Raw genomic sequence first — 27,293 nt, 5'->3', positions numbered from 1 at the left:
ATTATTACTTTCAGTTGTATTGCTAAGTTATGTAAGTTCTGTCATACTAAATACTACTTTTATAAAAAAAAAAAGTTTCATTTTTTTTAAGAGAAAAAATCTATTTACTATGTAAATATGTTGGACATAATTTAAAACAACATTTAATAAGTAGGTTTTCATATTATCCCGTGAAGTGCGTGCTCTTAACATAGAGTGATACACAAAACTAAAGGAATTTTTTTTTCCGAGGATTTGAATAAGAGATTGACCCTTTACAAAACAATTAGATACTCATTATAATACATCAGTTAGGCCAGGTTCACATTGAACTGCAAATTCACTTTTACCGATCCCTTGGTCTGCTGGACCTTTGGGGCACCACACAGAAACTGTCAACCTTCTTTCTCCATTCTTCTCTGTCATTTGCCTTTGATAGAATTTCATTATGAAAGTCTTTCTGAAAATATTTAAATCTGCCTTTATACCTGCCTGGGTGGACCACTTCGGGGGCCGATTTTGAGTTTGTGTTTCCACACAAACTGTCTTTGTAAACCTTGTTATTATTTTTTTTAGATACTTACAGATTTTAAGGCCAGACCTTCATTGATCTCTATTGTACTAATTAGACTTGTACCACTCACAGGTATTCAGATCTCTGCGCCCTCAGACGATAAACGGTTCCCTTCCTAGCCTTTGGTACCATTAAAAGCGTTCTTAGAATCACCCAAAGGTCGGCTCTTTTGTTTCCTCTAACATCACAATCATAGAACAAAGTCTCGATTACCAACCACTGCTAATGATTAGTTTCGTAGACCTTTTTTTTTTGGTCACAAGAATCACAAGGAAAATAGTTGGAGAATATGGCATCCATGAAAAATTCATCCTGATCCTATAAGACTGTGTTACATAAAGATGTATGCTTCTCAAGAAAATTAACCATGTTATTAACAAATGTGATCTATTATGGTGACCTAGTAATGTGTATAGCTAAAAATAGACAATGAGATATACTGTCACAAATTTATTGACCTCTTATTAATAACGAGTTCTCACGTGACCAGATAGCTAGAATTAGGTTTTCAATTAGTACGTCCAGTGGTAAATTGGCCACTACTTATATTTCCTATATTACTAAATATAACCTCTAGGTCTGTTTACGGGAATTTTCGTTGTGTTTTCTCTTAGAAACGAGATATTAAGTCCTCCGGAAGTTTTTAGGAATAACTCTGTTTAAAAGAAAATAACGGACTGCTTCTAGCACAATTTCTTTGAAATATGAAGGCGCTGACTATCCTGAAAACCTGAAGCAAATGCGGAAGAAGAGAAGTAGTACCTTGGAGAAAGAGGGAAAGTCTCAATAAATTTAGCTCATAGCTCCTGATTGAATTAAGAGTACACTAGTTCGCCGGTGTTATTGTTAAAGATATCAAAATGTGATATTTATTTTTAAAATCAATTATCTCCTTAATTTCGTCAAATTCAGTTGGAAACGTCCATCCATAAAATATTGGGCCCGCCATGGGGTGTTGAGTGGGAGAGCTGAGGCATTTAGGAAAAATAAATTCGGTTCATCTTCAAGTCCGATTTAAAATGTTGGCGTGAATCTGTGGGAAGCGTGGTCGAGAGGCTAAGTGCGCTTGGCTTGTCTTGGCTACCTAGAAGGGGGCTCGAGGTTCGACACCCGACTCGGGCAGAGTTGCGTTTACTGAGCGCCTAAATGCAGCACGGAAAACCAACTCCTAGATACCCCCTCACCCCACTTGTCCCTCAAATGAGATAGGACCAAAGCGCTCTGAGCATGCTATAAGTATGAAAGTAGCGCTATATAAAAGCTATAATAATAATAATAATCTGTTACCAATTTTTTTGTTACAATACCTCTATTCAAGTCAGAATCAACATCAATATACACGCCATTCAGAAACTTTGATCCTGGACCCTAGACCGCTGATATCAAAAACTATGCTGATGATTTTCCTAGAAATTTAACAGTTGAAGTAAAAAAAAAATTAAATGTAAATTTGGCTAGAGACTAAATCTAGGTCTAGATGTAACATCGGTTTTGAAGGGACTATCGAGTTCTAGAAAGGAATATTGCGTTCGGGCATTTCAGAGTGTAATGCATCCTTGATTCGGGTGTATAATAAATTACAGGAAAATTTTGCATATGATATAGTTCGTCTAGATTTAAAGCCCTATCATTGAATTAATTCAATATTTTAAGTAAATCTTCTATATATTACATCTAGGTTCTAGATCTCGAAATAGATCTCGACTATATCTTAAGACTTCTGAACCAAAACTTTAAATCTACCGTTAGATCTAGATGTCATATAGCAGGGGCTCTCAACCTGTGGGTCGCGATTGACGATTTGCCAGGGGTCGCCAAAGACCATCGAAAAAGTTTATTGTTTTTGTCTATTCCTCTATTGCTGTGAGTGTGTGCGGGGGGGGGGGGGGGTCGCGGCAGAGTGGGGGATTGTAAAAATGGGTCGCCGAGCTTAATAGGTTAAGAACCGCTGTCATATAGCAAACATACCAATAAATAATAGTATAAGTATGTCTCGCCCGCCGTTCCATACCCGAATAAATCAAATATTAAAAAAAAAAATTCAATATATTTTATTATAAGTCCAATAATGGAGGTATTGCATTTTTAAAAATATATATTTAAATATTTTTCTTCTTCATCGTGTGCTTTTGTTTTTAAAAATTTAGTTTCCATTTTTTTTTTTACATTTTACTGAGTTTATCTTGATCTGCATCTTTGATGTGTTTATATCCTTCCGTTGTAAAGTAATGCTTGAAAACACTTGACCCACAGGTTCCACTATGGATTAAAAATTTAGCAGAAACTCAATTGGTTACATAGTATTTATTTTGTTGCTGATAACGTACTGTTTTTTTTTTAAGGAAATTTGATAAAAGTAGGTCATACATTAAAAAAAAATTAAATATAGTTTCTCAAGAAAAAAAAAGCTTGCACAATAAATACACTCGTGTGTTAGAGCGTGACCTTGATTTCAACTGGAAATGTGGTGATTCAAATAAAATCTCTTTAAAATTTTGAAATTTATTGTTCAATTAGTAGTTGAGAAGAGTATGTGGTACTAAATGAATGTCGATGATAAACTGAAATGTTTTGTAAAATGTTTTGACATGTTTTAAATATTCCTTCAGAGTTGAAGATAATCCACATCTAGTCCAAACATTCCGCAAGACAAGACGACTTGAGGGATAGGGCAGCGGGCAGGGTATGAACCCAGGACCATCGAGACGATCCAACGACAGTTTAGCGAGCCAACCGAACGACCAGGCATCCTAATGAACGGAAAAGATTTAATTTAAATGGGGCACGTTTTTTTTAAAGAGTCACTGTCAAGGGTCAAGGCCAGCAGACTACGGTGTTAAGACAAGAACGATTACACATATTTAGACAAATACAAAAACAAAATTTAATAAAATACTCTGAAAGACACAAAGATAAAGGCACATTCCTCGTCCCTTATGCTAGGACAAATTTGTACAAATACTACTTCTTCTTTAGTGCTATTAGAGCATGGAATGGGTTGCCTGAGCTAGCCAGGAAAACCAGTGACTTGGCAGAATTTAAGTTATTGGTTAATATGCATGACTAAATGCATGACGCGTAGGACGTAATCATTTTCTTTTTTGAAGTAACGTCTGTATTATATAAGATAAGATAAGAAGCAGGAACAAGACAGAAAAGATCATGGCGTACTCCAATATCATCATTGTTTTGGTCTCATTTGAACACTGTAATCGGTGTACATTTTTTATCCACAATAAATGCTTTAGAAAATACAGGGATATGAATTATCTTATCTTATAAAATACAGACGTTACTTCAAAAAAAGAATATGATAACGTTCTACTCGTCATGTATGTTAACCAATGACTTAAATTCTGGCTGACTCAGGCAACCCATTCAATAGCACTAGGGAAGAAGGAGTCTTTGTACAAATTTGTCCTAGCATATGGGACGAGGAATGTGCCTTTATCTTTGTGTCTTTCAGAGTATTTTATTAAATTTTGTTTTTGTATTTGAAGATTATGGTTCAGTGTTTTATGTATTATTGCTACTTTACTTTTGAGCCTTCTGTCCTGAAGGCTTTCTAAATTTAGTGATTTTACTAAAGGTGTTACTCTAGTCAAATGTGAATATTCGTTTGTAATGAACCCCACTGCTCTATTTTGTTTCTGTTCCAGTTTCTTAATGTTTTCATGAGTTGAGGGGTCCCAGACGGAGGATGCATATACGACTTACCTTTCGCGTCAAAATGTCATGTTGTGTGTATTAGATTCATTTCATAGTAGCAAAGTACTCTTTATGGCCTAAAAAAAAGTCTTCATTATTTTGCTTACTTATGAAAAGTGGCAATTTATATTTACATTACTCATTGTTTTAAAAAGTTATTTAATTACATCAGAAATAATGAAAAACTAAAGATGTCTATAGTTATGAATTTATTAAAGGGTGATTTTAATTTTAAATGTAAAAGGTTTGAAATGCATATTTTTTAGAAAGAGTACATTAACATATACAGAAGACATTGGTTAATAAATTGTATAAGTGTACTAATATTATTTTGACAATAAATATAATAATGCACATACACAATTTATAACATGTGTAAATGATCGAAAGGTTAAATTAATTATATTTCTGTACAAATAATAATTAACATTATCCACATTGTCTTAGCATACGTAGTAGAAACAATTAAAGAGCCTTGTGCAATCCAAAGTTAATAATAATAATAATAATAATAATAATAATCTTTATTATCCGTAAGGAAATTTGTCTTACAATTTGTGCATTACACCAAACAAAAAACATTATAACTATAAGAAACTAAAGTGTACATTCACACCAGACTCACTCATAATTTACATGTGACAAAGTTTATACCAGATTGTTCTTATTTAATGATTTGATTGCCAGGGGAACAAAAGAGTGTTTGTGTCTGTTTGTCTTTGCTATCGGTGTCTTGTATCTCTTTTGTGATGGTAAAATCACAAAATCCTGACACAAAGGGTGATTCTTTATTTCGAGGATCTTGTTAGCTTTTTTATAGATGTTTGTCTCAAACAACTGCCCAAATGGGGTTTGTTTTTTGCCAATGATTTTGCCAGCAGCATTTAGGATTCTATTAAGTTTATTTTTATTTTTAATGCTCAGATTGCCATACCAGGCAGTGATATTGAAACTTAAAATATTGCAGATGTGAGCGTGATAAAACATAGCCAAGGCCTTTTCGCTAACATTAAACGAGGACAGTTTTCTTAGTAGTCGTAATCTTTGCTGCCCTTTTTTGCTGATATAATCAGTATTTGCAGTAAAATTTAGTTTATTGTCTAGGATAGTACCAAGGTATTTAAAGGTTTGCACAATTTCAATAGTCTCTCCAGCTACAGAAACAATATCATTTTCCTTCTTGTCCCTACGAAAATCGATTATCATTTCTTTGGGTTTTTTTACATTTAATAATAAAAAATTATCTTTACAGTATTCTTCAATGTGTTCTAATTCTTTGAAATGGAAGATGGGTCACTTGAATATTAGTAAAAAACAAATGAAGGAATGAGCGAGGCTGCGTGTGTCAGACTATTGTGGCTCAATTGATTTATTAGATTCAAATCAAGTAATCAAAAAATAAAGTTCACCTTTCAGACCTTGCGATCTTTAGGTCATATAATGTAAAAGGTCATTAACGAGGGTAGCATGTGGCCAGCACAACGACCAACCGCCTCTACTTTTCCCCAGCTAATGTCAGGTACACATTAGAGCAGGGTGGGCTCAGAGGCCCCCACCGATCCCGAGATTAAAACTTCCACTCCACATCAAGTGATTTTGATTTTATTTTATTAAATTTATATAGGGCATCATCATATAGTATCCACAGAGCGCTATGTTCCAGTCTCTTGTGGACCAGTGGGGAAAGGAGGGGTATCCGTGCAAATGTTTCCATGCTACCTTTAGGCGCTCATCAATCATCTCATCTAAGTCCTATCCAGTTGACCGATGTCACGATTAGGTTTGGAGTGAAAAAAGGGAGGGGGAGGGGAGAGAAAAACATCCTGACAACTTTGTTATATAAACAGGTATTAATTAACAAGTGAAGTTTAAATAATTAAATACATATTTAGAAACTATATTATACATATATTATGCTGATGCTATGATTATATTGTAATACGACATTTAAAAAAGCAAGAAATGGAATGGAATCACATTGAAAACAATAGCAATATAGTTTTGATTGATTAATATTCTGGTTGTAAACACTTTCAAAGTGAAACAATTTTCTTCTAAACTTCGTTGCTCCTACTTGGTTATTTATTTCGCCATCTCTAAACTCTCATTTAATGATATACTTAATTGTAATGCTAACGGCGAAATGTCATTTTCAAATTAAAACGGATACAATATTACTTAAGATGAATGATGTTCCAAGAAAAAGCTCTCAGCGCTAACGATGACAGTAGTCATTGGAGTCGATCATGCGGGACACCAAGAACGCTTGGACAGTGTGATTGGAAAGTCTACATGGGGCTCTATATGGAGGATATTAAATATACAAAAATACAATAATTAATAAGCTTCTTGAGCGCTTGAATTCACTCTTATAATATTAGGTCTGTATATTATAATAGCATCTAGACTCTAGATCTAGATCTAAATATATATATATATATATATATATATATATATATATATATATATATATATATATATATATATATATATATAGGCTTAAAAGCAAATGCTTGTATTTTTCAAAAACAGGATTTAGGTCGATTAGCTATTTTGATGGCTCCATTCATACAGTTTTTACATTCACGCATTCGCTTTCTTATAACATTATTATTTAGTTTAATATTTTCCAAAACACTCTCAGTGACCGGATTGACAGTACGATGCGTAATATATGGCTAATAAGAAATATTTGCAGTGATTCAATGAAACGGAACTTCAGAGAGGTGGACATTGATGTTGGCTTCTGGGAAAACATTTGAAGACCTCACTACGTGGAGAAGAATAAGTGAAGAGTATGACATCAGCTCTGGAAAACCAAAAAAAAAAAAGAGAAGCGAGCCAAGCGAAAAATGGCTGGTTTCTCTATTACCAAACTAGATGCTACCTCAACTTCATTTATATGTTGGCAAGAATGTCTCTCGAGAATACAGCTCAACAGTCAATAACAAGTGCCATACGAGATGAAACATAGTCGTTCTATGGCTGCTGAAGGAGTCTACATAATTAATTACATAAAATACTAAGAAACTCTAAAATATAAATAAATGTGTTTAAAAAAATTTCGAAGCAAAGAAAAAAGAGCAGAGTTTCAGAATTTCGCACTAATCGGTCACTATTCTAGTGGACATTGGGGCTGAACTTTATCTCTTAACAAGAGTCCCGCGACTTTGTTCGTAAGTGGATGGGCACGACCAGGCCTAAATTGTGCCGTTATGCCGAAAAATCCAAAATATCAACAACAACAAAATATCATAAGCGAAATATACGGTTTTGTTAAAGATCAGCCTGCCTTCTTTGAACTATATTTTTGATAAATTGACGGTATAGTGTAAATAATTGGATTTAGAGCTGAATTTATAGGCATGACAAATACAGCGATCCAAGCGTAAACTTCACGGTCAAAGATGTGACCTTTTAATGAAAGAAATCCAAGTATTCCAACAGGAAACCAGCACATGAAATCTGTCAGGGCAACAAAAGCCAATTTTCTGGCTATGCTCATATCCTCTTTCCTTTTTTTTATATTTTTACTAAGGTTCCGAATACTTCTCCTGATACTTTTATGGTTTGACAAAATACAGATTTGACCAAAGGCTATGAATAGAAACAATATAAAATTAAAAACTACAAAAACAATAAAAGAAAAAACCCAGCCATTATTTTCAGTGGATCCCAGAGGCAGAGCCAAACACAAACCATTAGAAGAATAAATATTCCATTTAGTAGCTATGATAGGAATTAAAGCCAACATGAAACCAAAAAACCAAACCAATGTAAAAGAAAATATTTTACCTGTTTTAGAAAATTTGTGTTGACCAAAAGGATATGTAATTTTCAAGAAACGATCTATTGTTATCAAACAAATAAAAAATTTAGAAGTTTCACTTGAGATTGTTGACAGAAATCCTGCAAACTGACACAAAACACTGTGTCTCCATTTGACATCTTCTAATACATAAATATTTTTATATTGAATATCTACTGTAGCTATGAGAATTAAATATACTCCCATTATAAAATCTGAAACAGCCAGACCAGATATAAACAGTCCATAAGCTTTTTTAAATATCTCTCTGTTCCAACCAATTCTATAAACCAACACAATGCCATTTCCAACTAAAGTTACAACACCTACTATCCAGATGGTAATTCTTTTTAGAATGTCACCAACAAGATGTTTACATGAAGAGATGGCATCTAAAGGTGCATGACATTTGTCTACTGAAATATTTGGATTTAATATTTGTGGACAACAAAGTTTATAATCACTAGCTCGTAACTCAGACTTTATAGTAAGACCTCGGAAAAATTTTTTTTCAATATTTGTAATAGTAACATTCTCTATGTATAAAGTTTCTAGTGTAAAGTATTCCGGTATTCCCATATCTTGAAACCTAGAAATAAAAGTATTACTTAATTTTAAAACTTTCAGCTGACTCACGTTTTCAAAGACATTTAATTTTAATGATGAAGTTTTTGTATAAGATAAATCAATAATTTCTAGAGATCTAGGAAAGAAAAAATCTTTTCCGACTGTTAAATTTGTATTGTGGGAAATGTTCAATACTTTTAATTGACTTAAGTTACTTATACTTTTCATTTCATTACTGCTAGTCATCTCATTATAACTAAGGTCTAAGACAATGAGATCTAAAAGTTTCCAATATTGAAATCCATAGTCAAAGTTTTGTATTCTACAATTTGGACCGTAAAATTCAACCACTTGAAGCAAAGGGAAATTAACTAAATACATCCTGGTCTGAAACATCAAATTAAAAAGGGAAAACATGTTAAAAGTTCTCTTCCTTGTGTATTTAATGTATTTTTTACCCGTAACTCCATCTTCTATGTGCAATGCAGTAGAAACACATACGAAATCCTTGGGACACGGTGGATTACATTCAAACGTTATATTTTCACTAAATGGTAATATCCAATTGTTATTTACCCAATTGAATACATCAATACAAACTCCTCGTGATTTCAATGTAAAATCTGCGGCACACGAATAATTCTCTAATTTAAGTTCATCTTCTCCATATGGGCAATCTTTCACTCTATCCCCAATGTATGTATTAGAGATGCAATAGGACTTAGGACACTTTATGAAATCTTTAGGACATGTAAAATTCTCACAATTCTGTAAATGTGAATTATCTTTGCAATACACATAATATCTATTTCTTATACATCTGTAATCTGAAATGTTTTGTTGAAATTCACACTGAAATGATGATGGCGATGTAGAGTTCAGCTTGAGGATCTTTGATTCACAACTAAAATCGCTGTTGTCAATAACATTTAGCATATTAGTGTCATTACTGTAATTAGTATTATTATTATAGATACACAACAATTGAATATCATGTATTGGTATATAGAGAGGTCGTTCTGTTACTGTATATGCAATTCTATTTCTTATATTTTGTTGACATTCGCGGTAGTTCTCACAATCCGAAATGTTTATACTTTCAAGGACATAATATCTTTCATCAATTTCTCTTACATATGAAATAGAACTAATCTCTTGTTTTTGATATTGTGACCTGCACACGTACATTTGTAAATAGTCACTCTTGTTTCCCAGGTTTTGGCATAGAATTGTTTGGAATTTATCACTTCTTTTATATTTCACTTTATGATACTTTTCAGAAAGAACAGCTTGCAGTAATAAGAAATAATGACGTGTACTTATTTTGTTCACATCGCTAGATACTGCATAAAGTAATTTACGAGTAAAATGTTCATTTCTATGAACCTCGTGGCACTCACACAGTACTAACGTTGGAAGTTGTACATCGGTGCAATCAGAGTATAATTCATTGTATAAAAATCTATAATCTACTTCTGCCAAAGATAAATCTATTTCGCTAATTGAAATGTTTAGAAAAAAACATTTTTTTGAAGATAACTCGAATAGGCGATTTACCGAAACAAAAGGATTGCCCGAAAACCATAAGAAATAATAATAGCCATCTTTAATGCCAACTGACAAACGAAAATGATTAATTTTTTGATAATCAAATCTTTTTTTTATAAGTTGTAATACAAAAATAATTTCTTGAGACGACTCTAATGAAACCAAATAGCTGTTGACCTTTCCTGCACAATACTGGACACTTTGATCATAACTCATATTCAAAACATCAGCTATATGGTAATAGGACGTGGTGTAGTCACTGCTAAAATTTGCCATATTATCTTCGCATCTTATTTCACAAACTTTGGGAAACACGTTTTCAATTTTTAACTCTAAATAAGAGTTGTGGTAGTAAATGGAGTCTGAAGAAGGCAAAGTCTTTTCCATTGCTGTGTGGATTATAAAGAATCTGTTCACACGAGTGTCTTTGCTTTGTTCCTTTAAAATATTGTGAATAAAAGTTGCTCGTTTTTCTAGGGATTCTTGTAAGACGGAGACTAAAAAGAATGCCGGGAGAGATCTATTCCTTGAAGAGAACCACACTTTAGATGCGTGAAATATTTTATCAATATGATATACTTCACTGCAATTTGAGACTGCATTCCTATAATCTTCTAAATGTATATCACTTATACCATTATAGGAGATAAACATTACCGAGTAATTAGCGATAAGCCAATGTTTAGCTTCAGTAAGATGCCTCAGTGTTTTATTTATAAATTCTATTTGGTTGCGTGTGCTATCACGACAGTCAATTACAAAGAGAATGTCTTTATCTCTTGCATTGCAATCTCTTAGGGGAAATAACAAAACATCACCTGAGGAAAAAAATAGTAGCATAATAGTTAATGTTAAAACCAATGAATTTTTTCTTTATTAAAATTAGTTATATCAATGTTACAGCTGCAATACTAACAATATTATAAATATGTATAAGTAAAGTCGGTATTGAAATGAAGCCCACGTATATGTTTCGTTTCAAAAAGCTTAATAATGAATTAAGTCAAGAACACAGATGTTTTTTCTTCAGTGTGTTGACAAGCTATGTATATAAATCTCCGGGAAGATGATTCTGTTTGTGACATTGTTAATTTAAGAAGAAATATCAGGCAATAAACAAACAGAAATCATCACATCTAGATCCAAAAATGTTATTGCATGGGGAATGTTTCTTCTCCACTCAATCAATTTGATCATAAGTTACAATGAAACGGAAACACATTTTTTTTTCGATTCTAGAAGTTATATAATTCAACAAATAACTCAAGATATTTTGTTATCCAAACAATTAACAAAAAGTATTATAACAAAAAATGTTTTTACAAATATCTTTGTAATAATATTAAAATATATATTTCAAAAAGAAAACATAACAAAACAACAGTGCATTTAACATAAAGAGAGATTAGTATTGGCTCTCCTCTTACCAAAAGACAAGAGCACCAGAAAGCTTAGAAGTGGCATTGTATTCCGTTAGTGCTACATTAACAGAGCCCAGAACCCGATAGAACTAGATGGCACAGAATGGAATGTTCTCAATATTTTAGACGCACATTTTTGGTTCCGTCACGGAATTCATGCATCAATTATTGAACAAATGACAATGCCCTAGACAGGGTGGGGACGTACTGAACAACGAGGCAATAGCGAGGGTAGCAAAGGTCTCATCAAGTACACAGCTTTGGGGTAAATGTTAAAATAATAATAATATGAATAGTATATTATCGTGGAAAAATAAAAGAATATTAAACATTGGAGTTTTAACCCATTGTATTAGGCCCACTACGAACTACTTGAGATCTGTAGCAATATTCTCACGGAGATGAGTAGAAAAAAATGGGCTTGGGAACGATGTCTCCAACACAGCACTCCCGCCCTCTCCAATAAGCTTATCTATTGAAAGAAACTGTGCCTCTGCCGATACAGTTTGGGATCCGCGGTATTGCAGATTGTCAGATTGAAGAACTATATGCTGCAAAGATGTCTAGCTATTGCCGGTTACTGATTTCTCAACAAGGTTAACTCTCCAAGCCTTTCCAATGTTTGGTATAGCTGCTAGGTAGCAAAGGTTTGAATTCAGAGTATTTCTTCGTCAAGTCTAACAAGCCCCTCCTGATCTAAGCTCTTTGAAAACAAGTTTAACCCCTGGCCATTACATGTGGCTCAGATATATTATTTCCCGGTGAACTGTGAGTCTAGTTCGCTTGAAGTTTTCTATCTTGTCGTGTAGTCGTGTTTTGAAGTGTATGAGCTAGTTTGCATTGGGCGTGTTTTGTTGTCAAGAATAGTGTGTGTGTTTTACGTCAAGCTTAATTTACTGAATTGTTCTTTTAGAGGAGAGGGCGTTCTGGCCAGTGGCGTAGCTAGAGCCTTGGGGGGCCCTGGGGGCTTGATCTTTTTAGGGGGCCCTGCATTTTGACATTCGACATTATGACACGAGATAATGTACTTATTAAATATTTAAGTCTAAATTCCTATTGGTACTGTTTATAAGAAACATAAACAAAAAATAATCATTAAGACTCTTTGAATGAATAATAGCGTTGTATATTTTCGAGTTAATCCACAAGTGACAAATCTCAATTTATATCGCCTCACAATTTTGCTTTCTGTGCAAAAAAAACATCTATAACATCATCTAGAATATAGTAATGTTTTATACTCCACCTAAATAGCAAGATTGCATGGCAGTGGCGTAATATTTAATGTAAAAAAAATCTTGGACATTCATTCGGGGAAACCCTTCAAGGAGACTTTCGAATTATGACCCCTCTCTTTTTGCGCTACAGTTTTCGGTGTTTTCACGTTTCAACGTGACGTAAGCTAGTTAAGTACATAAATGTAGTAATCAGGTTAATATTTCGGTACGGGTTTCATTAATGAAAGTTCTATGATTTTACTGCATCGCTAGATCTAATGTATTCTTTATTTCAGGGTGTTAGGCTTGGGGCTAAGATGGAGTGCATAGTTTTAAGCTCACCCTTTGGAGCCGTGACTGACCCTTGAATAGTTTAAGTCTTGTGTCTCAGTGTTGTAGTATTTGGAGATACCGGACAGAGTGGTCGGAACTGAATGTGCTTGCGTGAGGTGTGTTCAATTCATTATGCATTAACTTATTATCACATGATTTGTAGATATAAACTTTTATCTCTCTCTAAAGTAAAAAGTGGTACTAAATGTACTTATACCACCTCAATAGTATAAGTACAATTTCTTTAACTTGTTCGAATGCCAAAGAAAGTAATTAGTTATCAATAGCTAATTAACTTACTGATTCATGTTTTGAACTCTCTCTACTCTCTATTATCAATCCAGGAGAACATACTCCCATATTCCATATTCCATCTTTCTTTGTCCACATCCTGATTCATCCACTTTTATTTAGACATAAGGAGAGAGAAAGAGAGAGAGAGGGGGTGGACACACACAGAGAAAAGAGAGACAAAAAACAGGGAGAAGAGAGAGACACACTGAGAGAAAAGAGAGACGGAGATGGAAGAGAAACTGAAAAATAAGAGAATGGGATGAATAGAGAGAGAAGGAGAGAGAAAAAACAAAAAGAAAGAGAAGAGAGATGGAGTTATAAGAAAAAGAAAAGGACAGAGGCGAAGAGAGAATAGAAAGAGAAGAGAGAAAAGGGGAGACAACAAGAGAACAATGTCCGAAACAGATTGATCTAAAGCACGAGAAATGACGAGTGGTTTTTACAAAGCTTATATCAACTCTTTCTGTCTGTCTGTCTGTCTGTCAGAAAGAAAAAGAGAGAGAAGGGGAGAAAGAAGAACAGAAGGAGGGAGAATAATGAAGACAGAACAGAACGAGAAGGAGAGGAAGAGAAGATATAAGAGGAAGAAGTAGAGAGAGACGGAGAGAAAGAAAGATGGGTGAAGAGAGGTGAAAGAGAAAGCTTATATCGAGACAAAGATGACATGAACTCAGCTCGTGATTACGACATTTTAAGGGTGCCACTCTTGCTAAGAGTCAGTCTGAAGTGCACATTGGTCATGGTCACGTTGTTTTATGCTTGCGAATCTTGGACGCTAATTCTAGAACTGGAGATGAGGATCCTTGCAATGGAATTGAGTTGCTTTAGAAGGATACTTTGTATGACCGCATCTTAAATATGGAGATTCGGAAAAGGATCACAATGGCTATTGTGCCCTGCTGACCACTGCCAAAAAAAAAAACGCAAACTAAAACTTTATGGCCAAATCACGGAGTCCTATGGGCTCGCACCTTCCTTCAAGAAACAGAAACAGGGAAAAAAAGGCATACCAGGGAAGCGATTGTAATACATCCGAGAATGGACATGCCTGTCACTGGAAGAGATTCTTCCTAAGGAAAAAGACAGGAATGAAGGAAGACGATCGACAGATTATGTGTGGTGCCTCAACGGCTCAACAGACTAAGGTATGGGTGAAGCTGAGGAGAATTGACCATCTCTGTCCATTTCATCGAGGTCCAGATGTTGCTTTCGTGTCTTACTTTTCATGTGTGTAATAATAATAATAACCTTTCACTTGGTCTTGCAATTGTGCATTAAACTTAGCCATTCATTTTAAGCACACAAAATATTCGTTTCTACCACATTTTCACAAAAATGTTACATTTGGAGTTTATATCAGATAGTTAGATCTTATTCAACTTTCTTATTTACCAAGGCAATAAAGGAGTTCTTAATTTTTGGTCATCGTAACATAGATGATGTTTTTTTATTTTTAAAACCTTATGCATGCTACAAAAAATTACTGTAGGTTTTATGAGATCATATGCAAGTGAAATAATCAATGTTCTAACCACAGAAAAGATTTTGACAAAGTCTCCACTTACCCAAACACAAAAACATCAGAAAGCTAAAAAACAGCATTGTATTGTTAACCCGAACCCAAAATGAACTAGGTGGCAACAAATATAATGTTTCTATTATTTTACACTCACAATTTGGTATTAGCTTGAATTCTATACATCAATTATTGACAAATGGCAATGAGCTGGACTGGGTGGGAACGGACATAAAGCCATGTGATAAATGTTAGGCTCCATGACAACTATATTAGTGTAAAATATAAGGAATAAGTAATCCTAGGATAAATAACACATTGTATTTGGCGTACCTTGAAAGATAACTAATTAACATTTTAAAGAATATTAGATTACCAGTTTTTAAACAATAATTTCTGTGAGAAATAAGGTTCAGTAATTTGAAACAGGTGAGGTATGCCATACAGTAAATGTCTACAGTAAAGGTGTTTAAGTGGAAATATAACATAAATGAATTATTTTGCATAAATATTTATAAGTTAAATTGATTTGTAATCTTATCCTAAATGACCCTACAAAAACAATATCTGTAACGGATCTTTCTGAAACACGAAACATGATGAGAAATGCATTATCGATAACCCCTTCACTGTGTCTCAAAGTGTTGAGTTTGTTGAGTTTGTTCAGGGGAGGTAACTAATTCCAGCTAACCAACTGAACATAAGTTGAAAGGCCAGCAAAAGGGAAACCGACTCTACTACGTAGTCGATGTCGCTAAACCAAATAACGAAGTTTTAAAATGTCTTGATTTACAAAGCTTAACTGTCCCCAAAGATTTCAATCATTAGAGCCATCCTTAAAATACGTGTCCAAGCTGCTGTCCTCATGAAGAATATAGCTAGCTAATTAGAGGCATTGTAAATATAGAATTATTTATTAGAAACGATTTAAACACTATTTTTTCAAACACAACGGAACTATCGCCTACGATGCTGTATTATCTGATAAAGTATATCGAAACAAATTCAACAATTTATTTTCATCCTAAAGAGGTTCTGGTTCTGTACATTTTAACAACAGAAGTGATCTTTAGCTTCTAATCTGCGCCTGCACAACTAATTTCATTCATGCAGACAATAACCTCAATAAAAGTGGATAGCATTTTTTAGCAAGCCAACTGACATGTGTTTTCAAAACAATAAATAGAAGACATCAAGAATAGTGGGAAGCGTGGTCGAGATGCCTGGTACTGTGCTTGGCTTGACAACCTATGAAGGGGACTATCGACAGCCGACTCGAGCAGAGTTATGTTTACCGAGCGCCCAAAGGTAGCATGGAAACCTCTCCCAGATACCCCCTTCCGGTCCACAAATGAGATCGAAACATGCTATAAACATGAAAGTAGCGCTAGATAAATGCTATAAATCAATAGGTCGTACGAAAATACTAAATCCAAATCATGGCCTCTTGTTCCATCATGCAATTCTATTTCACTCATGTTTTAAAACTACATATTGATCATTTATGTCTCAAAACATTCAGGGGTCCCCCAAGAAAAACCCTAACATGTAACTGACCTAACAAGTTCTATTTAATTGAGAAACAAACAATTGGAAAATTAAACGATGAAGACAATATAAGTGACTCAACAGCACATGGCTTGACTCCTATCTCAATATAAGTGACTCAACAGCACATGGCTTGACTCCTATCTCAATATAAGTGATTCAACAGCACATGGCTTGACTCCTATCTCAATATAAGTGATTCAACAGCACATGGCTTGATTCCTATCTCAATATAAGTGATTCAACAGCACATGGCTTGACTCCTATCTCAATATAAGTGACTCAACAGCACATGGCTTGACTCCTATCTCAATATAAGTGATTCAACAGCACATGGCTTGACTCCTATCTCAATATAAGTGATTCAACAGCACATGGCTTGATTCCTATCTCAATATAAGTGATTCAACAGCACATGGCTTGACTCCTATCTCAATATAAGTGACTCAACAGCACATGGCTTGACTCCTATCTCAATATAAGTGATTCAACAGCACATGGCTTGATTCCTATCTCAATATAAGTGATTCAACAGCACATGGCTTGACTCCTATCTCAATATAAGTGACTCAACAGCACATGGCTTGACTCCTATCTCAATATAAGTGATTCAACAGCACATGGCTTGACTCCTATCTCAATATAAGTGATTCAACAGCACATGGCTTGACTCCTATCTCAATATAAGTGATTCAACAGCACATGGCTTGACTCCTATCTCAATATAAGTGATTCAACAGCACATGGCTTGATTCCTATCTCAATATAAGTGATTCAACAGCACATGGCTTGACTCCTATCTCAATATAAGTTATTCAACAGCACATGGCTTGACTCCTATCTCAATATAAGTGACTCAACAGCACATGGCTTGACTCCTATCTCAATATAAGTGACTCAACAGCACATGGCTTGACTCCTATCTCAATATAAGTGATTCAACAGCACATGGCTTGACTCCTATCTCAATATAAGTTATTCAACAGCACATGGCTTGACTCCTATCTCAATATAAGTGACTCAACAGCACATGGCTTGACTCCTATCTCAATATAAGTGACTCAACAGCACATGGCTTGACTCCTATCTCAATATAAGTGACTCAACAGCACATGGCTTGACTCCTATCTCAATATTTCAATAAGTGTGTAATTTACATTTTCTCATATGACTTTTTCAGCTGTATTCTATAATGGTCAGGCTACATCAATCATATGCTATAAATAGAAGAAATAGTCATGTGGGCTAATTTATCGCTTCATACTAATGCGACATGCCTAATGTGTTATCATTTATTATTTATAGTTTTATACTAGCCTTCTGTCTACCAGGGAGTGATAATTCAACTGGGAAAGGGGAATAATTGAATATTTATCTATGACAAATATTACTGTGACCTGCAACATATGGTTTCAACTAATAATAAATTTGGTGGCTGAGCGGTAAATGGCTTGGCTTCCAAATCGGAGTTTCGGGTTCGAATCCTGTTGTCAACTGGGATTTTTCATTTCGGGGTCGTTGGGCGCCTCTGAGTCCAGCCAGCTCTAATGGGTTCCTCACATTAGTTGCGGAAAAATAAAGGCGGTTTGTCATTGTGTGGACAGTTCTACGGTTAAAATAATAAGTGGCGCCTATAAAGGGGCAAGATTATTTTTTAGAACAAAGTGAATAATGAGCAAGTTGCAATGTTTTAGCTGCGCTTTATACAAAAGTAAATTTACGGTAATAATAATTAATACAGTGATACCATAACTAAAGTATACAGTCTTCTAAAGGTCAAGTTGAGCAAAAAAAAACAACAACAAAAAACAACAACGAATTCTTGAAAAGGTAAACAAATTTTTTTATGAATTCAACAAAATATTCCTTTTCCCTCTCAGACCTTACGATCTTTAGAGAAGATGATGTAAATGATTCCTTCAATAGATTCTTCATTGGGAAGATTGAGCAGATTAGAAATGACATGCCATCCCTCTCATCACAGCTTGACCACTCCAATTTTTCAAAATACTCCTTTTTGCGAGTTTCAGCGTGTATCTGAAGATTATGTAAAAAGTACTATTTTAAAGATGCCAAATAAGTCATGTGACCTTGATCCCATTCCAACTTCCTTGCTCCTTGAATGTTTGGATGAGCTTGTACCTACAATTACTAACATTGTGAACTCTTCACTGACTTCGGGCATTGTACCACAGCAATTTAAGCACGCACTTGTCAGGCCCTTATTAAAGAAATCCAGTCTTGACCCGGAAGGTCTAAAAAACTATCGCCCTGTATCAAATCTTCCCTTCCTGTCAAAGCTTCTGGAGCGCATCGTGTTAGCGCAAATTCTTTCTCATCTTGAACAGTACTGTCTCTTGGAAAAATTTCAATCTGCATATAGGAAGTGCCGTAGCACAGAGACAGCAGTGGTCAGGGTACTAAACGACTTACTTCACAATTCCGACAAAGGCCACATATCAATTCTTTCCATGCTGGACTTGTCCGCAGCCTTTGATACGCTAGACCATGAAATTATGATGGCCAGATTCTTTGCAACTTTTGGTTTAGCAGGAGTCGTCCTAAAGTGGCTCGGATCCTACCTGACGGAACGCACCCAAAGTGTCGTTGTTAACGGGACAGAATCATCAAGCTTACTTTTGAAGTGCGGAGTACCCCAGGGATTAGTTCTAGGCCCAGTACTGTTCACTATGTACACATATCCACTCAGCGGAGTCATACGGCCAACCGGCATCTTATACCATTTCTTTGCCGATGACTCACAGTTATACGATTCCTCAGTACCCTCAGAGGTGTCGCATCTGGCAGAGAAAATCAGTAGTACCGTTGCAAGGGTGAGCGATTGGATGGTTGAAAATAAACTCAAGATGAACGAAGACAAGACAGAAATAATTAAGATTGGCACTAGGAACAATGTCTCAAAAGTTGAAAGCACAGATTCTCTCTTTATCACGAACTTTAGTCCATGTAGTGCGGAATCTTGGAGTTTCCTTCGACTCAACACTATCTTTCGACCCACACATAAGTCAGCTCTGCAAAGGTCTTTATCTGTAGCTGCGCAGATTAGGCCAGATCCGACCATATTTAACAACAGAGTCAACAAAAACGCTAGCTGTGGCATTCATACTCTCCCGCCTTGACTACTGCAACGCCGTGCTAGCAGGTATACCTGATAACAAAATAGCCAAGCTGCAACGTATACAGAACAACGCCGCTCGAATAGTCCTTAAAAAAACTAGACAAGATTCTACTACTACGCTCTTGCGCACGCTCCATTGGCTTCCCGTGAAAGCGAGAATCGATTAAAAGGTCGCCACACTTTGTCATCAGTGTATATATAACAACGAGATTCCCTTGTACCTTAGCGAACTGATTTCTCCATATGTCCCCCAGAGAGCCCTGCGCCCAATGGACTCAACGCTTTTAGTAGTGCCACGTTTCTCCCTCAAAAGCTACGGACCAAAGGTTTGGAACTCACTCCCCATTGATCTCAGACAGACAACATGCTACACCACTTTTAAGAAGAACATTAAGACCTATCTGTTTAAAACTTTTTTAGATTAACTGTCATTTTAACTCTCGTGTTTTTGTTTGTAATGTTGTTACAGCGCCTTGAGCCTACATTTTGTTTGCTAACAGCGCTTTATAAATAAAATTATTATTATTATTATTATTATTATCTGTTTCTTTGGCTCACGCTTAAGAGGGTGTCGTGTGGCACCACAACGACCAACCGCCTTTATTTTTCCAAAACTAATCTTAGGCACCCATTATTGGATCCCGAAATTTCAAATCTTCAGTTTTCACCAGGATTCGATCCCATGAACCCGGTTAGGAAGTGCTTTACCATTTATCCACCAGAACCCTTTCCTTCAAGATATTCCTTTGCCAAAGATAAAATCCCAGGCCAACAAAACAATATGTAGGTCAAAGTCCAAACCGATTCACGTGATTTTTAATATTTACAATTTTAAACTAAAAATAGTTGCAATGCCCTAGCGAATTTAATGGATCTAAATGTGAAGAACCTCAAAGTCAAGCACTAGCCAAGGTTAAGCGCATAATACATGACACTATAATTACTAGCATGTGTAAAGGACAAAGTAAGGTCGATTGCGTAAAAAAAAAGCCTGTTAGAAAATACAAAAAAAAAAAAGAAATACAAAGAAATATATGCGAACCATTGTACTAATGTTTTTAATTGAATGGAACTTTAAACAGACAAATGCAATTCTTTTTCTTGCACAGAGTAAAGCACTTAATTTATCAAGAATATATCTTTTGTAAAAATCAAAAACAAATAATACTTAAATAGTTGCACAAACAGACTTAGGCTTCACTATCGGATACAGAGGATGGTTGTGTGTTTGTGGTGGGGGGATGTATTTTGTCGTTTTCTATCTTCACCTTTTATACCTGAAAGTATAATTAATATGTGAATAAAATTTATATATTTTAGATAATCTCTTTTTATTAGTAGTCATTGTTATGCTCTGAGCACATTTCCCATTTCCTAAGGACTCGAAGATGACTGTAAAGTCCAGTCCTCGCTTTAAAAAGCCGGCCGCATAGGTGGCATGGGTGGGTTAGGTCAGTTACAGATAGGCCTTCTTCTTCTTCTCTCAGCGTTTTGTTGGTTCGGCGCTCTATCGCCCTGACCACTCTTCTTGCTTGAAAACTTGAGACTCCGAGACTTACAGCTTCACGCCATGAGGAGCGATCGAGAGCTAGTGCTTCCCAGCCGTGAATGTCGATATCGCATTCCTTGAAGGAGCTCTTGAGAGTGTCTTTGTAGCGCTTGTATTGGCCTCCCTGGGAGCGCTTTCCTGCACACAGCTCTCCATACAGAAGTCGTTTGGGAAGGCGTTTGTCTGGCATGCGGACTTACATAAGCTTTCGACATACATACACTGGCTAATAATAATAATAATATTAATAATAATAATAAAAATAATAATAAGTGTCTTCGAGTCCGAATATTCATGAAGAATGCCGTGGCTACGCAGCCCCATTGTGACCTACATATTTTGCCACACCCTAACATATACATACATAAAAACACATACACACACAGACACAGATCCATACTAACAAACACAAACGCACATAGATTCATGTATTGACACATAGACACGCGCGTACAAACACATGCAAACACAAGCATAAATAAAAACATCTCACAAAACCCGTACAAAATGCGCGCAAACACTAACCAATAGCGAAATCATACGCACACACAGAAACGTATACAAACATGCTTACATACACATCATTCTCCTAGGACAACACTTTTGATCAAAATTGCAAATCACCCAATCAGCAAACAAACTATATAGCTGAGTCTTAGATGAGATGAACTTAAAACTTAGGCACCGCATGGTTTTGCGACATGTTACACGGAATATAGAGAAAGACCTTGACCTATATATAATAAAGTAACTCGACATGGGGTTAACGTAATGGCGCGACCATAGCACGTGACATAATTGAACTTTACAACGTGACCCCATCCATGTGTTTCTAGAGTCTAGAGTGCTCTAGAGCAGTGATGCCCGACCTAATTCGAACTGCGGGCCATTTTAATTTCTGACACTCGTGTCGTGGGCCACATGAACGAAAATGTACACACTAAAAAAAATGAAATTTACCTGAATTTGAAACTATTAGATTAGAAAAACACGTGGAGCTAGTGCTTACATTAAGGAATTGGATATCTGGAGTGATTTGTTTTTCACGCGTCAGAAAATGGCTTAATTTCTGTATATGCTTAAAAAAAGAACAACATTGTAGCTACCTTTGACGTCAACTCATTTTATTGTCGCTTTTTGGTAAATATTTCCTACAATCCTCCCATTTCTAAGCGTAGTCTAACAATCTTTTTATTCGCGGCTCAAACCAAGAATATTTGTTTCATAATGACGTTTATAATTTGTTCTTTTTAGAAACAGCCACACTTTTTTTTATAGATCAAATATGATCCACAAAAAAAAGTTAAGATCCGTTCCCTTTTTCAGGTAGATTCTCATTTCATAAACACACTAATGTTAAAGGTCATTATACCAATCAATTAAAGAAAAATTAAGGGCCCTAACATAGGTAAAGATACATAAGTCAACTTTTTTTTCGATGGGGTTGTCTACACTTTGTGCCGACATTTCGGCGGGCCGGATGGAACCATGTCGCGGGCCGGATCTGGCCCGCGGGCCGTATTTTGGGCATCACTGCTCTAGAGTATTCTTTAATGAGATCTTAATAATAGTCACCTCAAATCAACACAAGGCAAGTCCTTATATTTACCATATTTAGAACTGTTTATTCAAATATTCATTAAAGTCGAAAGTTCAATTATCATAAACACTTTAGCAATGTAATGTTCTAAAAGTGACACAACAGCTGTTCTTTTATCGGGCTCAATTTAGACCGGTCTTGAGTACAGAACTAAATATACTTTGAATGACCAATTAAGCTTCGCCGGTTCTTAAGTTTAACATTTTCGTCAAAGTTCAACAAGCTTATGATAAGTCACGAGGTAATTTCAGAGGGGGAGCATGCTAGAAGCGGACACTTCTTAATGATATTTTTGTCAGCCGTAAAAATTGCGGACAAAAAAAAAAAAGACTCAAAAGTTACAGACCCGTCGAAAATTTGGATAAATTTGTATCTCTTTTGTTGAGGCCCCTTCATTGTGGAGCCCAGGGGCTGAAGCATCACTTGGCCTACGTTAAATCCGGCCCTGGTGGCCAGCGTTACGACCATCTATTTAGGGAGAGTGGGCTTCCGTTTCCGTCGACGTAACAGAGGCGCCCCACGGAAACGCTTTAAAGACAGAGCTTAGGCATCAACTTTCCTTGGCTGACATAGAAGAGAGCACCTGGTTGCATGCGGCCTCAGAACGAGACAGCTGGAGGTCACTCCCAAGGGCCGGCGGATGCACATTTGAGACCAAAGGAAAATCCACTCCCGAGGACAGACGCAGACAGCGAAAAGAAAATCTTAATCGACCACCTGCAGACAATTGTTATACTTGCCCTAGGAGGTTAAATATGTAGGTCTCGGCTGGGGCTGCGTAGCCACTGGGTAATCCTGCATTCCTCATTAATCTTGGGACTTGAAGACAAGCCTTATTATTTTTATTAGTTTTGTTTATATAACAGAGTAGTACTTTGTTTATATTATCAGTATAGCTGTCCTTAATATTTCAACAAAAGCAAATTGAAGAAAAAAAAGGTTAAAGGCAATTTAAATACTAAAAAAAAAATAATAACGAAAATCCATGAAAAGCCATGAGAAGCTAGTATAGCAAGGATGGCTGTCTTGTAAGTTTCAGATATTCAAGGTGGGGTGGACAGCAGCGAGCTGGGTTTAAAACTTTAGGAACCAACATGACGCCAGTCCTGGGCGCGAACCATAGACCTGGCATCCGATTTTATACAATGTCTAAGTGCATGAAAATAAAAATTTAACTGTATTAGTTTAATTAAAAAAATGGCTCGTTTACTGAGGCCCAAATTAGCCGCTAAATCGTTTTTGCAAGACCCGGGTGATGTGAAATAACACTTTAATATTTAGAGTAGTTTCAGTATTTAAACGCTTTCCCAACAAGAGTTTATAAACAAAAGTCCACAATGGAAGTCCCGAAAAAAAAACGGAAATTTCCCAAATGATTTAAACACTATTTATAGCCTACTGTTTATTTTCCACGTTATCAGACACGTAGAGTATAGAACAGACTGTTAAATATGGTAACTTAAAGAAGAGTAGAAGTATTGCTAAATTTCCTTTGCAAGCGTCTTACATTGTGAAATTTAAGTTTTATTTGTGTGTTGGTCCGTTTTATCTTTACGTATAAAAAGATTACTCAGGCAAAATACGCGTTATAGCAATATTCCGCAATGAAAAAGAGTATAGTGATATTTTTAAGTACAATACTTGAAGAATTCAGTAGGAGGGTAGCCAAACATATAAACTTAGCAATCGTGAATCTATTCAAACTACGCTATTGGTTAAAAATAGGTGGCCACTGTCTGGCATTTATCAGTTTTCATATTTTTAACTGATTTATTATTTCTTATAGATTTCAGACGTTTCTTAAAAAGAAGATAATTACGTCCTACTCTTACGCATTTCATGTGTCGATCTAGTCAGGCATGTTAATCAATGACATAAACTCTGCTAAGTCTTTGGTTTTCCTAGCTGATTCATGCAACCCCTTTCATTCTCTAATGAGTTAGTGTGGGTAGACTACGGGGCGTCCTAAAAAATCATAAAATTTAAAATCCTAGATTCGAACCTGAGACCTATCGTATCTGAAGCCAAACGCTTTACGACCACATTACGTAGTTTCCACGTGTAGATAGATCATCAACTAAATGTACACGTGTAAAGCGCCTTCTAAAAAATGTCCAGTGTCTAAGAAAGTTTTTGTAGTCGGTCATATGTGTCATTGTTGCAATCAAGTCATTTGTTTTATCACCTCAAAAAACATCAAAGCATCGATTTCGAAACGATGTTTACATTTAGATATGAAATTCACAGAGAGAGAGAGACACACACACACACACACCCACACACACCAACACATCCACATACGTGTGAAAAGAAAGATACACATTCGCACAATCATATTCTTACACACGCACAGTCCCATACAACACATGCACAATGCAAGAAACTAACACACACACACACATAGGGCTGGTCCAAGGCCACTGCAATCTATGCGGCCGCATAGGCCCCGCGCGAAATGTAGGTGTATATTTTTTTTAATTAAACCATTTTAACTTACTATAAAAGGCTTTCTGGCAATATACAAAACAATTCATGAAAGTCTCCTGAAATTATTAAAATCTTATGAAAACTCATGCAAATCTCATTAAAAACAGATAAAATTGTCATTTCGCGGTGTCTTCAATGTGGAAAACGCCAATCCTACTCCAGATTTAAAAAAAAAAAACGGCATTTTCAACTTTCATTTAATAAAAATAATAAGTCAAATGTTAACCAAAACAAGCTCAACTATTACTTTCATAGTCACTGGCATATAAATATAGATCAAAATCTATTTCGACATCTTAAAAACAAAAAGCGATATTATGCGGAGTCGATAGTAAATCTAAAAAGCAGATCTGAATGTTTATCGGCTTTTTGTTGGAAAACTATCTTATATTGTAGATGGCTAGTAAAGTTAATTTGACCGTGATTTTGTACTTAGTAAAGTATGAATAAAATGCAAAAACAAATTTATTTTCTAATATAAAGTCTTAATTTTCACTTAATATCCTTATCCCTACCCAGACTGGGCCCCGCGCAATCTGTTTCGCATAGGGCCCCGCATTCTGCAGGACTGTACAAACACATGTACGCGTTCACATGCACAAACAGAACAAATCATAAAAAAAAACAGCTTCGTGTAACATTGCAAATAATTAATTTAACATGCATGCGAATGTAAAACATGTAGCCTAGATCTAAAGGTTACATAGACACTGTTTTATATCAAAATGTTACACGTAATGTAGAAAAGTCTTCACCTATTTATAAAGTAAGTAAGTAAAGTTTCCCTTTCAAACCGTGTGGTCTATAGGTCAGATAGTGTAAAGATCATCTGTTTCTGTGGCCTATGGTTAACGAGGGTGCTATGTGGCCAGCAAAACTACCAGCCGCCTTTACTTTTTCCTAACTAATGTCAGGTACCCATAAGAGCTGGGTAGACTCAGTAGGCTTCCTAAGGATCCCGAAATTTAAAAAATTCCAGTCTTCACCAAGATTTGAACCTGGAACTTCATGTTCGGATTCAAATCGCTTTACTTCTCAGCCACAACGCCTCGTGACCTACTTACATCCATAGTAAACTAGAAACGTCTGCTGACTGTGAGGTGTCCTACTAGTCATTGGTGACTGGGATTAAAGTTGCATTAGTAATACCATAACACGTGACAAGAGTCCCCTTTTACAACAAGACCCAATATAAATTGTATTCTCAAAAGTATATTCTCGGCGAGCTTTAAAAACAGCCACACCAAAACTAATACAAGCTGAGTCCTTAAATTCAAGATATTTAGAACCATTTCAAGAAAATACTTACTTAATACAAAGTCGAAAGTTTAATAACCATAAGAGGTGTTATCCTATGTACGGATAGGTAGCATTACTGCCATATTTAATTAAGCTAAAATGACACCACTCTTATGAGTAGATCTAAATATACACTAAGTGACCAACAAACTGCATTGCCCAGTCCATTAACATCAAAAAGGTGATAAAGAAACATGAGGTTAGTAATTAGAGGGGGCAACGGTTAATAATGTAAAGTAGATTTACAGATTAAAGTCCAACCCATTGATAAACAGAAAATTTTAATGAGTGCTTTGTACTTTTGATTGCCTAATACATTACAACATTGTGTCTTTAACTTGACTGACTATGTAAGTTATGTATATCAAACACAACTAGGTTTATGTTTCATAATACAAGGACTTCACCAAGACATATTGTGTGGTTATGTAAAACTCAAAGCAGCAGTAATGCAGTCGTCAACATCTAAGATATACTAATGTATCCAATCGCGAGATGAAGCTCTCCAGAGTCGACACCTACAATTGAGAGAAAGAAGCACAGGATAGATCCACATGGAGAGTAAGCAATAAGGAAGAGTGCTGGATTGCGTAAGATATTCACCCGAGAAGTATAACTTAAGACTGTGGGTGTATGTCTAGAATTGGCCTCTTTAGTCACCTAAGAATTCTCTCAAAACGTAAAATTCAGCAGAGATGTACAGTTC

At 35.6% G+C, this 27,293-nt stretch overlaps 1 protein-coding gene across 2 annotated transcripts; it reads right to left on the bottom strand.

Annotated features, from left to right (window-relative positions):
- Positions 1 to 4,511: 4,511 nt before the first annotated feature.
- Positions 4,512 to 14,458, bottom strand: LOC106063334 (G-protein coupled receptor GRL101-like). Of its 2 annotated transcripts, none has more exons than XM_056032393.1 (2): positions 13,456 to 14,458; positions 4,512 to 11,002 (listed from the first exon to the last, which is right to left on the bottom strand). In XM_056032393.1, the coding sequence occupies exon 2, from the start codon at positions 10,836 to 10,838 to the stop codon at positions 7,545 to 7,547; it is 3,294 nt and encodes a 1,097-aa protein (XP_055888368.1). In that variant the 5' UTR covers positions 10,839 to 11,002; positions 13,456 to 14,458; the 3' UTR covers positions 4,512 to 7,544. The 2 variants fall into 2 exon arrangements, with proteins under 2 accessions (XP_055888368.1, XP_055888367.1); XM_056032392.1 differs by lacking the exon at positions 13,456 to 14,458 and adding an exon at positions 11,612 to 11,832.
- Between the last annotated feature and the right edge of the window lie 12,835 nt (positions 14,459 to 27,293).

Source organism: Biomphalaria glabrata, chromosome 6, assembly GCF_947242115.1.
Source record: "Biomphalaria glabrata chromosome 6, xgBioGlab47.1, whole genome shotgun sequence".
Lineage (NCBI taxonomy): Eukaryota > Metazoa > Mollusca > Gastropoda > Planorbidae > Biomphalaria > Biomphalaria glabrata.
Note: the sequence above shows the minus strand (reverse complement) of the source record. Positions and strands in the feature narration are given on the sequence as shown.